The sequence below is a fragment of the Leiobunum rupestre genome, chromosome 11, assembly GCF_980474605.1.
Source record: "Leiobunum rupestre chromosome 11, qqLeiRupe1.1.hap1, whole genome shotgun sequence".
Taxonomy (NCBI): domain Eukaryota; kingdom Metazoa; phylum Arthropoda; class Arachnida; order Opiliones; family Sclerosomatidae; genus Leiobunum; species Leiobunum rupestre.
In genome coordinates this window covers 29975218-29988817 of record NC_143394.1, presented here as the reverse complement: position 1 = coordinate 29988817, position 13600 = coordinate 29975218, and the positions used below count along the sequence as shown (strand labels likewise).

At 41.5% G+C, this 13600-nt stretch overlaps 1 protein-coding gene across 1 annotated transcript; it reads right to left on the bottom strand.

Annotated features, from left to right (window-relative positions):
* Positions 1-5929: 5929 nt before the first annotated feature.
* On the bottom strand, positions 5930-8010 carry Nemp (Nuclear envelope integral membrane protein). Its single transcript, XM_090162809.1, has 8 exons — positions 7816-8010; positions 7634-7755; positions 7370-7571; positions 7238-7310; positions 7081-7174; positions 6809-7024; positions 6621-6745; positions 5930-6366 (listed from the first exon to the last, which is right to left on the bottom strand). Exons 1-8 carry the CDS (start codon positions 7919-7921, stop codon positions 6075-6077), a joined length of 1230 nt encoding a protein of 409 aa, XP_090018935.1. The 5' UTR covers positions 7922-8010; the 3' UTR covers positions 5930-6074.
* Positions 8011-13600: the final 5590 nt, after the last annotated feature.

Genomic DNA, 13600 nt, shown 5'->3' with positions numbered 1-13600 from the left:
CCAGCAAGGCTTTTGTGTTGATTTCAAAAACATATGCGTGAAACAGATACCATAGGATAAACTATACAGAAGGTGAGATCATAACGCGCGGTTAAAATGCTCATTTAAAAGTGCACGGAATTTAGGGAGGGAGGGTTCGGATACAATAGATTGGGGAAGGGCATTCCAGTCATTGATTACAGAATTAGAGAATGAGTTTAAACGAACAGTTGTGCTTGCCCTGGGTTTTGATCATTTATAAGAGTGGCCTCTAGAACCCTCATTTAAAACAAAAAAATCAGAAAAGTTGTGCACGAGACTTTTATGGAAAAAATTGTGTAAAAGGCATAAGTTAGTTATTTTGTGGCGAATAATGACTGGAAGAATGGACAGGGATTTTAAGCGCGACGGGGCTGGTAGCTTATCAATTTTAGTAGCTAATTTGGTAAAACGGTTTTGAGCTTTTGCAATGACAATTGGTCAGAAGCTAAATGAGGGGTCCAAATTGGGGAACAAAAATCGAAAATCGGGAGAACTAGGGCATTATACAAAGTTTTAATTAATTTTGGGAAACGGAAATTTAGATTACGGCGGACACATCCCGCAATTGAACGGACACGCTTAGTGACTTTATTGGAGTGGCTGGAGAATTTCAGGGCGGGGTCCACAATAATACCGAGGTCACGCTCCGAAAGGGTGGTCTTAAGGGGGTTGCCAGTGATGGAGTAGATAAAAATAGGGTTCTTGGGACCTAAGTGAAGAAAGGCCATGATCACCAGCCCAAACCACAACAGCGTCCAAATCCGCCTGAAGCTCCCGGCAATTAGTTTGAGAACCAATCTTATGAAAGAGCTTAGAATCATCCGCAAACAACAGAACAACCGCGACAAGAACAGACTCAGGCATAGAGTTGATGAGAACATTGAAAAGGAGCGGCCCCAGGACAGAGCCCTGAGGCACACCCCTGTCCACATCAGCCCAGCCAGACTGCTGCCCGCCGACGACCACCCGCTGCTTACGCCCACATAAGTAGCTCTCGAGCCACGCCAGAGCATCGCCGGAAATACCAGCCGAGCGGAGAGCGTTTAGAAGGCATGAGTGGGGAATAGAGTCAAAGGCTTTTGTGAAATCAAGGTAAATGACGTCGACACTAAACCCCTCGTCGAGCCATTTGGACCATAAATTTGTGGCCTCCAACAGGTTAGATAAACATGAACGATTTTAAAGAAAACCATGCTGGGAACGGGAGAAAAAGTTAGTAGAATATAAAAAGGCAGTAGTTTGTTCATTAACTAGATTTTCGCAGAGTTTGGGAACTTGGTTCAAGTTACTAATGGGTCGGTAAGTAGTGGGGTCGGAACGGGAACCTTAAGCCTGGTTTTCACTTGGCGGTTTTTGGGCGAAAAAGCCCGGCGTCGACGGAAAATGGGCGAAAATTTCCGTCGACGCCGGGCGGAAATTCCGTCGGTTTTCGGTTTTGTGTGGCGATTTTCATTTCTATTTTTTTCGCTCAGTTGGGCGATTTCGCTCTTTTTCAACCAATCAAAAACCATTTTCGAAAGGTGACTGTGACGTCAGGGGGGATGGTTAATACTTTTCTGTGAATTTTTTTAACGTGTTTTTTTTTCATGATACCCTTGTTGCCTTCTTTTCCAGTATGTTTCTTTCACACAAACCGATCTTTCGTAACTCATATTTCTTTGAACACGATAGATCATGTAAAATAACATTAAATTTAAAATGCTTACATGAGCTTTAATCAATAGTTCACTATTATGATCAGATAAATCATCCATTTTTAGGCCTAGGCTTAAATCTCCACAATCAGACGAAAACCGACGAACTCGCTGGAACAAAATCGCTTTATTTCTGCCCAAAAAAAACGCCAAGTGAAAATGCTTAAACGCCGACAGTGAGCGAAACGTCGAAAACCATATCGCCGACGTCGAACTTTCTGTCGGTGATTTTCCGCCAAGTGAAAACCAGGCTTTATTTGTGAATGGGGGTGATATTAGCAATTTTCCAGGAGGGGGGAGTTCAGATTGGTCAAAAGAGCGCGAAATTAAAAGATAGAGTGGGAACGTAAGCGCATTGGCAAGAGATTTGAGGAGAAAGGGGTGGATACCGTCTGGACCCAGGGGACTTAGATACCTTGAGAATATTTAGCAGACGAAAAATATCTGCAGGTTCACAAAAAAAGCGAGAAAGAATATGGGAGGGAGAGACGCTGGCGGGAGCGCCAGAGGAACTAACGGGAGCGCTAACTGAACTAGGGGAAGGGCCGGTGACAGATGGAAGAGTAGTGAGGGGACCCTGAGTACGAACCGTGGAGGCGAAGAAGTTATTCAGAACTGAGGCAGCTTCAGCGGGGGAAGAAGTGTAGGTGCCGTCTGGCTTAATAAGGTCAGATATACCTACCCTAGCGGAACAAAACCGGTTTATATGAGACCAAAAGGACTTTGGGTTATCACTAATTAAATCTGAGAGGCCAGCCTCATATTTCCTCCTAATATTTCGACAATGGGAGGTATGGACATTGCGAGCCCTATGGTACTGCTCGTGGAACCGCCCTAAAATTGGAGTGGGAACGCAACGTTTTTTAGCTTGTAGGAGTTTGGCCCAGGCAGAAGATTTAAAGGCCCTACTGCGGGCGGTACGAGAATTAACCATAGGGGAGGAAGGGGGCTTACGAAAAGGGGCAAAGGAAGAGATACCGGAATTTAAAATTGTAAGAAAACTGGACCAGGAATTAGACAAGTCTGAACAAAAGACCAGTGACCAATCAATTTGAGACAAAAAGACATCAAAGGAGGCGTAGTCGCCTTTGAAAAAGTGGGGTCTAGGAACAAAGTGGGGGGATGAGCCCCTCAACTGAACATTAAAGACAACAACACCATGATCACTAGTACCAAGAGCAGCAAGAAGTTTAGGGTCAGAAACCAGACACTGGTCAGATGTAAAAACTAGGTCCAGCACATTATCAGAGCAGTAAAGACCACCGTTTCGGGTAGGGAAATCAATAATTTGAAATAAGTTGTTATCAAGAATACATTCAAGAAAGGTCTTAGTATGACGACAGGCTAGGGGAGCTGGTACAGCAGAATTCCAATGTATTTTAGGGTAATTGAAATCACCTAGAACCAGTAGTTTAAATTTGAGGTGAATACAATAATCATTAATTGCAGTGATAAAAGTTACTAGTAGGTCATGGTTGATAAAGGATGGGTTATTTGATCTATAGATAATTACAACTACAGTAACAAAAGAAGGGGAATCGGGGTGATTAATCGAAATAAATAGAATGTCAAGACCATGCGGGCTTGGATTAAAGTTCAGTAAATTAACATCAGAGAAACTCAAAACTGGCGTGGAAAGGAAATTACAAACATAGAGGGCCACACCCCCGTAGGAGCTAACACCCCTGTCTTGTCGGAAGAGAGAATAGCCGGGAATAGAATGCTCACTGTCTAAATGGTCAGCCGACCAGAAAGTTTCAGTAATGGCCGCAAGGGTAGCTTTATGAGAATGAATGAGGTCCGATAGTTCGTTGTGCTTGTAGATTGAGGTTAAACCTCGCGCGTTTGAGAGAAGAGCGGGTGCAAAACAAGTATTTCCAAGTACGAACTGTTCTTGCAGATGGGGAGTGGCCAAGCGCGGAGGAAGAGAATGAACTAAACAATTGGTATATAAGGCGGGGGCAGGAAAAAAGGGACAGCCCGAGCACTAAGGGCTTGCACACAATGTCTAGGAGCGAAAGGGCTGGCACCCAACAGAGTTAATGGGTGAGGGAGAAAAATAGGAGGCGGCCGACTATAGTAATGGTTAGGGTTGAAGTTGAAGTTAGGCGATGGTCCATAAGGCTGTTGGAGCCAAGGTTGAGTAGTGTTGGGGTAACCAGAGGTGCCAGCCGAGGCAGAGTTAGAAGAAACCTGGCAGTGAGAATGAGGAGCCGCACCATGAGGAGGAACCACACCACAGACAGAGGAAGACGAAGCTCCACCCTGCCCCGAAGCCCGCTCAGGTAGTTGGACGGACATGTGTTGCCGAGAGTGGGGCGCGACACTGCGCGGTTGGCGACCAGCAATTGTCTGGGAGTTTAAAGGAACTTTTTTCCGGACGGAAAAATCAGTTGCTGTAGCTGTTGGAGATTGCACTTTCACAAGTTTAAATCGCCTAATAGACCAACCAGTATCACCAGCTGCTACTTTGGCTGCTAGCTCAGCTTTAGCCTGAGCGTAGCGTCCTCTTTGTATCGGAGTCTGGTCATCGCGAGCACAAAGTGGGAAGTTAGGGTCAGCGAGGCGTTGCGTCCGCAAGTAGGAAAAAATGTTCGATTTATGGCCTTCCTTGAGTAAAACAATTTTAACTGGGCGTGGTCTCGCTCCATCAGTTGGAACCACACCAAGCCGGAAGAAACGGACAAAAGTTTTGACTTTACAGTTCTGTAGGAGACCTGAGATGGCTTCGGAATCACTGGCTGCGGAAGATTCCACTAACCCAAAAAGTAGGATGTTGTTGCGCCTTGATAAAACGGAGAGAGTTTCATCGTTAACAACATAGAGAGAATCAGCTAGATCAGTCTTGACATCCTTCATAATAGAGATAACATCTTCTTTAGAACAAAAATTCATTTTAGATAGGCTGTGGGTAAAAGATGCGTCCCTCTCCTTTAGTAAAGGGTCGAGACGTGCAAACACATCTCGTGACAAGGAGTCAGCCTGCCTGTCAAGCTTCTCAGACAGAACTGATTGTTGAGCTGAAATCTCATTCTTAAAAAGGGTAGAAAGATTGTCAAACATCTTGCTGTGTGAATCTTCTAAAATGTCAAACCGTGACTCCAAGTTATTGATAGACAGAGAAAAATTTGAAATATCATGTTTAATCGAAATTATGTCAGACTCAATAATGCCAACCCTCTGTCTAGTGGAGGTATCGTTTCCCACAATAACAGCAGTCTCCTTTTTTATACTGTTGAGCTCGGCTTGAAGCTGTTTGTGTTCATCTGAGAGTGCACAAATCTTGCAGGTGAAGGGGGTGTCCTCAGTTATATCGTCGAAGTCAACATGACCAAATAACTGGGTGTTATCATAGAGCTCCCATCTTTGGCAGGATTTACATCCAACCCAGTCAATAGTAGACTTTGAAATATCAAGTTTTTTTTAACCAGTTTTAATACTTTTGCAAGGGTTTATGGGCGCCATGCTAGGTGGGGCACACAACACGGGCCTTGGTACGCGGCATGAAAAACTGGTCAATAATAAGTATTACAGCAAACGACAGTCAAAAAAAAATTAACCGAAGGACAATTTAAGTAAAAACAAATCAAAATAATACCACAGGAAAATCTAAGCAACCGGGAAACAGGTAATACGAACTAAATTAACTGAGACGAAATTAGCGGTCAACAGAGAAAGCGCGCCATTTTTTTTTCGGTTAGAAAATTAGCATTGAAGCAATAGGAAGTGTCATACTTATTCTTATTATGTTACTTATGCTAATACTAAACTTTAAAATATTACATTTGACAGAACTCCGCTTTGAGTAGGTGAAATGGGGCCGTTGGGCGCTCATACAGTGATAAAATATCTTCTGGAGATTTGTGGTAAACGCATTACAAAATGTTACCTCACATATCAACATTTTATATGGGAAACTAAATCATCAATTATTTTAACCATAACTTACAATTGTAAATTTGTAATTTAGTACTTTTTTATCATTTATAATATAATGATTAGATTTTCTAGACGTGAAACATTAAACAAAAACGTTTAATTTTGAAAGAAATTTTATATTTCATGATATTACAATTGAAGGGGATATGACTGTTTGTTCCATAATTTATGGTTTTGTAGTTTTTTCAATTATTAATCCTCATTAGTAGTGGAAGGTGTGTAAATGATTTTTTTTGCATTACATAACTGGTGTGAAAGCTTCTATGATTAATCCAAGGTATCAATAATCACAAAACACTCGGCATTTAATTAATATATACACTTTATACATAGTTTCAACAATGAAATTAAGAATGTATCTTTAAAATAATGATGAATAAGGATGTTTGATGGTTAAAGTTAAAATATTTGGCCATTTTTCTAGTTCTCATCATCAGTGATCTCAACATCCATCTCATCATCAGTTAAAACAGTATCTGTAGAGTCACTGTTGAATTTCAGAATCTCATCATCAGTTAGATGAGAACCTCCCTCGACAAACTTAGCAAATCGCACCGGATGTTTCAGTCTTGACACATATTTCCAAGTGTTGCAATCGGGGCTGTCGCAAAACTTCCTTAATTCATCTATCGCTTTCCTAGTTTCTCTATTACTTTGTTCCAAATATTCCATTTCAGTTAGAAATCTAACTTTAGGCGGAAATCTTCGTCTCCTTGTCAAATATATAAGATAAAAATTCTACATTTTCTAGTTTTAAGGTTAAAATTGTGAAATAAACTTAATCATATATTTGGAAATTATTTTTACTACACATGCAAACAAAATTAATATTTCTACTGTACATGCAAATGAATATTCTAATTCCATTAATTACAAAATTCATTAAATAAATTTAGGAATAATAAGTTACTTGTTCATTAATGAAATCAAGTACAAATGGTAAAATTTTATAAACACTATAGTTACCAAAAGGTTCTTAGTTTGGCAACCCAAAGTGCAGGAACGTTATAAGAAGCTACTAGAATTATAACAATAGCCATAGACACTTCATGAAATTCAGTGGAGAAAAACACCATTAGGAGTCCAAATAACTAAAATAATAATTTAATTAAAGCCGTATACTATATACAAAATTTAGGTACAAAAACAATAACCTGAAAGGCCCACTGAATCAAATTCTGACTCCTAGGATCTGTCATTGGTTGATAACGGTAGCACACAGCAAAGCTAATTATAGCCGCTAAACCAACGTAACCAATGATATATGTACTGTAATTCATCATTAATTCGCGTAAGTTAAACCATAGCTTTTGCAAGATGTAGATTGTAAATGAACCACCGAAGAGTATCACAGAATATGCAGCTGATTTCTGAAGACATAAAAAATTAAAACATAGCCTAAGTTAATAAACAGTATTGAAACAACCTTAGGTATTAAACGACTTATGACAAAAAAGAGTATCAAAATAGAAGCAAAAACTCCAACAGAAATTCCTGATGTGTAATAAAACAGCGAATTCCTAAAATAAGAAATAATTATTCTACTTCAAATTCAATAATTATTCTATTCTATGCATTATTACCTGCAAACACTTGGTGCTGTGAAAAATAAAAACGCCCCGATAATCATCTGAATTAACCTCCAATAATTAATCTCTGTAAAAAATTAAATACATTATATAAATATAAGAAAAAGTGAATAACAAAGTATATACTTCGTATAATAAGTTCAACTTTATAGTTTGTTGAGCTAGTAACTCCGATACATCTGGTTTCGAAGGCAGAGAGATAAATCTGATTATGACGCCATGGCGTGTAAGGTAACCAGCTTGATAAGTGGGATTTATGTTGTTGAACCACTTCCGATCCATTTCCACCCTCAAATAAAGTAAAATCTTTCGCACCTTTGATTTCTACCTGTGATAAAATATCACATTTTGAGTCTATGCTAAATAAAAACCATTTCAATATCAACTAACATAAGTAGTTCTCCAGGTTGATATGACAGATTTCTGATCACCGCAATGACAAAATACACCAAGTTGGTTGCTGCCTAAACCAGTGTAGTTTTCTCCTGCATGAAGCCACGTTATGTCAACCTCTAAAATATAAATAGCATAAATTTAAGTTATTCTCAAAGACAAGCCTTGACAAAACTTACTACTTTGTTCTTCCAAGAGAGTAATAGCATAACTGCGTTGAAATAGTACAACACAAAACAATAGTAACTTAATAAGGAAGCTCGAAATATTCCAAAACTTGAACATGGTTCAAATATGATAAAAATAATTTTAATAAAATGATATAAAAACACTGCAATGAAGAAACATTACATGATCTAAATTGAAATTTTTAAATGAGAAGAAATAACGAGGTTCTGTAACAACAACGCCACCTTGTGGAAGCAAAAAAATCGTAACTGGTGGTCCACCGAAGTCCTGGGGGGCTATTCCAACTAGATTTCGAACTTCGAGATCTCGACGAATGGTATTCGGTAAAGATTTCGAATAATCATAAATCAATGCAAATTGTCGAAGTCGATTTCGAATAGGGTATCGCGATCGAATTCCCATTCGATTTTTTACAGAATCGCCCCCCAGGGTGGGAAATAAGGATTTTTTTAAGTCACTCTCAGTCTGCTAAATTGAATGAACTCTCCCAGTTTTTAAAAATAGAAACCTCCTCTTTAAAAAATGAACTTACTGCCGGTCGAAATGAGGTTACTACGAAGTTAGATAACCAGGCCGCTTCTATCTCTGAAGACGTCCTTGCACGACTACAGCCTGTGCTCCAACAGCGTGGCACAGCTTCAGGGATCACTGATCACTCCGTTCTCACCATAGAAATCTCATAGGTAACTAGAATGCTGCCGTGTAACTGGCAAATGGACCAAACGCCGTGGCAGACGAAAGCCAGATCTCAGCCAATCAGAGCTCAAAGAGCGGTTCTGCCAAGAGTTTTATGTCACCAGAGAGAATGACGTCACCCATCTCCCACTATAGTAGCAGAATCAAGAAGGATTATTATCCTCCTTGGCGGAACCGCTCTACGGCCTCTCATTGGCTGAAAGGTTCAAGGTGAACTGGCGTCAAGCTCGGCCGTAGGCGGCAGCATTCTAGTTACCTATGAGATTTCTATGGTTCTCACTGATACCGTTCTAGCCCAGATAGATCCGTTGCTGAATCCACATACACGGAGAAATTCAATGCCAAAATGCAAGAGGCTGAAGATAAACGCGAGGAGGATTTACGGAAATTTAACGTATTGCTTCTGAACGTGCCAGAGGATCCAACAACCCAGGCTGACATTACGGGACGCGAGTTGGTGGCTGATTTGATCACTAAGAGTGGCCTCCCCTCCTAAGTAAATTTTTTTCGGCTCCCACACGACAGACCCTCTGCTTCTGGACACCCGCGCCCATTTAAAGTACTACTCTCAAATGAGACTCAAAAGTCGAAATTCATTCAATATATCTCCTACCGCCGTCAAGACCGCACCTTCCCACTCCAAACTCACCCCGATCGGACGAAGCGACAGCAGACTCTTTACCAGACCACGTTCGAAGAACTCAAATCGCGCCTGCAAAATGGAGAATCGGTTCTCTGTATTCGAAACTATAAGGTTGTCCAGGTTACCATGAGGTTCCCTCCCGCCTTGCCAAATAAATCTCACTCCCCTCCGAATACGCTTCCCACTATACTACGAACACTGAGTGACCCCAGTTTCACTCTGACTCCGCAACCTCTTCGCGTGTCATGGGAAATCAGTTACATCGTGCACCGGAAAATTCCGCACATCGTATCCCTCCGTTTCTCCAAGCACCATACTCTCAAGCTCACTACAATACTATTCTATATGGCACCCAGTTCCTCCGAATTGACGTATCCCACATTCCCGGCTGTATTCCCTTCGTCTACAGAGCGTTCTCATTCGTCGCATCAACCAAACAATCACTATTTCTCCCCTGGGCAAATTCCCTGCCCGCCTCAACACGCCGGCTCCCAGCACTCTTCACCAAACCGGTATATATCGCCAAACTACATACCTTTGGGGTCAAATTCACGATGCTGACCGTCTCACCCCCACCTCCTGCTGCTACCCTACTACCCACCACATAACCTACAACCACCTCACCATTACATACCTTGCCGCCCTCCTGTCTCCTCCTCAACGCCTGTAGCCTTCGCACTCAAGAAATCCGCGATGAACTTTATTTGCGGGTCTCTACGCTCGACACGAAACTTATCTCAATCACCGAAACTTGGTTTAAAGATGACCTCCCTGATGCTGAACTAGCTCTTCCCTCATATGTACTATACCACTCGGATCGTCCGACTTCCACGTCCGGGGGAGGTACCGCCATCTACGTCTCCTATGATTATCGATCGTGCCCAGTTCCTGATGTATTGTTATCGAATTCCTGCACATCTTGCAAAATTAAACCTTATAATGGTCTTGACTTAACACTGCTATTGAACTCCACACTCGGTCGTCCTCCTTTTTGGTCGTGTGCGTCTATCGTTCTGGATCGTTCAATAACAAACCGGACCTTCTACACCTCTTACAATACGTTAACAACTATGCATCCTCAAAAAATGTATGCCTACTTTTAATGGGTGACTTCAACTATCCAACTATAAACTGGTCCAACCCTGAACTACCACAGACCACTGCGCAAGCAGATGACGACTTCCTCGATGTATTAACGCTGCAGGGTCTTCACCAATTTGTATCCGTCGCCACTCGGTTTTCTAAACATAACGACAACACTTTGGACCTGGTGCTCTCAAATGATCCGCTGCTCGCCTACGATGTGCAATGTGTCTCCCCTCTGGGCAAGAGCGACCCCCAGTCGGTCTCTTTTAGGCTGTGTCTTCCACTTCCCAACCCCAAACTCCCTGTCGCGCGAGTGGATTACTTCAACTCTGACTACGGAAATCTGAATGCCCATCTCTCCGGCCTCGACTGGCCCACTGTCTTTCACTATCGGTCTGTCTCGGAATGCTGGGATATTTTTTGCACTGAACTACTTTCTGCCGCTAGCCAACTTCTCCGCATTAAGAGGTCTGGTGTTCGAAAATTTCTTGCTAAAGCCGCCAAGGAAAAGACTTGGAAAACTTTCAAAAAACACAGGAAGCTACAATCCCCCGATCTCGCCACTCTTCATGATAACTACAAAAAGGCAAGAAATCATCTTTCGCACCTGTCCCGCAAAGCCAGACAAAATGTTGAATCTGTAACTGTCGACAAAATGAAAACAAACCCTAAAGCGTTTTTCAAGTTTATCAATTCGAAGCGCAAGTCAAAACCTGGAGTTCAATGCCTTAGACTACATGGCAAACCAATCACTGCTGATAACGACTTTGCGGATGCGTTTAACGCCTACTTTGTATCTGTATTTACTCCATCACATGAACCAATACCATCTCCCACTGACAAGGCTAGCGAAGCAGTCTTTTCTGCAGATGACTCTTTCCAAGTTTCCTATGTTGACGTACTGAAAAAATTGAAAGGCCTAAATTCAGCTAAGGCACCTGGCCCTGATAACATTCATCCAACCTTTTAAAACGTACTGCAACCAGTATTGCCGGCCCTTTGACGTACATATTCAACTTAAGTTTGAGCATAGGTTTTGTTCCCGAAGACTGGCGCACGGCCTACGTCACTCCTATCCCAAAGAAAGAGGATCCAACCAAACCGCAAAATTACCGGCCCATCAGTCGTACTAGTCAGTTTATTCGCAGACGACACAAAACTCATCCACGTGCTCTCGACCAGCACATCCCACGTTGAACTCCAGTCTGACCTATCCAGGGTAGAAGCCTGGGCAGCTGAGGCTGGCCTCTCGTTCAATGCAGCCAAATCAAACGTTCTTCATCTTGGAAAAAACAACTCTCGTCACATTTATTATCTGGGTGGCCAAGTCATACCACCAACGAGCTGCATCCGAGATCTTGGGGTTCACATTGATGAGAAGCTGTCCTTCTCCGATCACTGCCGCACTGTGGCCAAAAAAATGAACATGTTTACTGGCATGACCCGGAGGACTTTTCACTTCAAGTCCCCGAAACTGATCAAGACTCTCTTCAAAACCTTTATCCTTCCACTACTGGACTACGCGTCACCAATTTGGTCCCCACATTTCAAGAAGGACATTACCCTCATAAACAAATCGTTAAATAAGCTTGTCCCTCAACTGCTCGATGTCTCGGTTGACGATCGCCGACAGTTCCTTTCCATTCCCACGTTACAAGAAAGACATCAAGCAAATGACCTAACCGAACTATTCTCGATTGTGTCAGGTTCCAGTTTCCTTCATGAAGGAGAATGTTTCAAGCGCCCACATTTGACTTCCACCCGCGGACACAACAAAAAACTATTCCTACCTCGCGTTAACACTTCATACCACCAGCGCCATTTTACACACCGCACCCTTTCCATTTGGAATTCCCTCCCTCACGACTTAGTGTCTCTACCCTCAAAACATTCCTTCGCCCGTACCCTACGCTCCTATCTTACCCCCTCCTGTGCTTAACGTTTTACTGTATTCATATTGTTTTTTTTTATATATCTCAAACGTTTGTATTCTCTGTAACCAAAAATTTTTGAGTGCCTATAAGCAGCCAGTGGCAGCTTTGGTGCGTAAAATAAAGAAAGAATGATAAGAATGGACAGGTGACCAGTGACCCCCTTGGCCTAGAATAAATAAACTGGACCATAACCAGTGAACGTCGTTTGCTACCTTAGAATAGCTTGTGAATTCTAGGGCTGTGCGAGTCATAGAAATAGAAATGAGACTAGAACCACTGCGCTATCCGGTAATCTCAAGGGAAACGGGCAAGCTAGAAGGCTTCCATGAGAGTGGAATCGCTTCTAATCCACGCAGGAGTGCGCCATCTATTAAAAAAAATTAAACTTTAAATTTTTTAAATTAGATGGCGTGCTCCCACAAAGAATACTAGCAATTCCACTCTCATGGCAGCCTTCTAACTCGTACATCTCACCACAGTTTAATATTGCTTCTAGTCTCAATTCTATTTCTATGGTGCGAGTACTCGAACAACATCGATTACTCGGCATTTTTGTGAAATCGAATACTCGAACTGAACATCGAGTAAGTATTTGGAAAATACTCGTCGATTATCGAGTACCAAAAAATTACAACTTTTTGGGGTGGAAATAAATAAACGGTACCTACAAGACGTACAAACAACAAATGCTTTGAATGACCTTGGGCATGGATCACGGTTTATAATATGTATACTGCACCTGCGCGGTTTTTCTCCAAACCATATTATTAAGTTTTGGTTTTGGCCGGCGTTAGGATTCATGAGTATTAACTTCCTAAGCAATATACGGACAAACGGTATATTAATAATTTATAAAAATGCATATTGTATTGTTATTTTACTATTAATTACTATAATTAGGCTAGTAGCCTAGTATACTAGTCTTTTAATATCCCACTAGTCACTCTAAGGTTACTTAAGTTCTGGAAATTGTGGTTTATTTAAACTAAAGGAATATTTTTCAGAATTGAAAGTTAGTTTATACTAATTTTAAATTTAATTTCCTAATTACTCGGATAAGACCAGCTCCTAATTAAGTATACTCGATAACCCGACTAGTTAAAAATATTACTTGAGGTTTTTTTCTGAATTACTCGACTCAAATAAAGCCAGGTTCACACTTACCCCTAAAATCGCTTCGTTTTTGATAACTAGTTTTGAAAACCAGCGTGATTTAATCAACTTAATCGTGATTAAATTGAATTTAATCAAAATAATCACGATTAAATTGGATTTAATCTTTTGAGGGGTGCGTCGTTAATCAAGGAAGTGACCTGCCCCTCGGATATTAATCGCCTTGCCCTCCTTCTCCTCGGCGATGTAGCCCTTTCATTTGCATCTCAAAATACTTCACTTACACGCTGAACATTCTTAACC

What these genes read in the sequence shown, in the direction of transcription:
- Nemp (XM_090162809.1), bottom strand. Translation starts at nt 7,921, where the DNA reads ATGTTCAAGTTTTGGAATATTTCGAGCTTCCTTATTAAGTTACTATTG. An exon ending in TCTCTTGGAAGAACAAAGTA is followed by an intron (nt 7,756 to 7,815) that starts GTAAGTTTTGTC and finishes TTTATATTTTAG; the next exon opens with AGGTTGACATAACGTGGCTT. An exon ending in GCCAAACTAAGAACCTTTTG is followed by an intron (nt 6,367 to 6,620) that starts GTAACTATAGTG and finishes ATATTTGACAAG; the next exon opens with GAGACGAAGATTTCCGCCTA.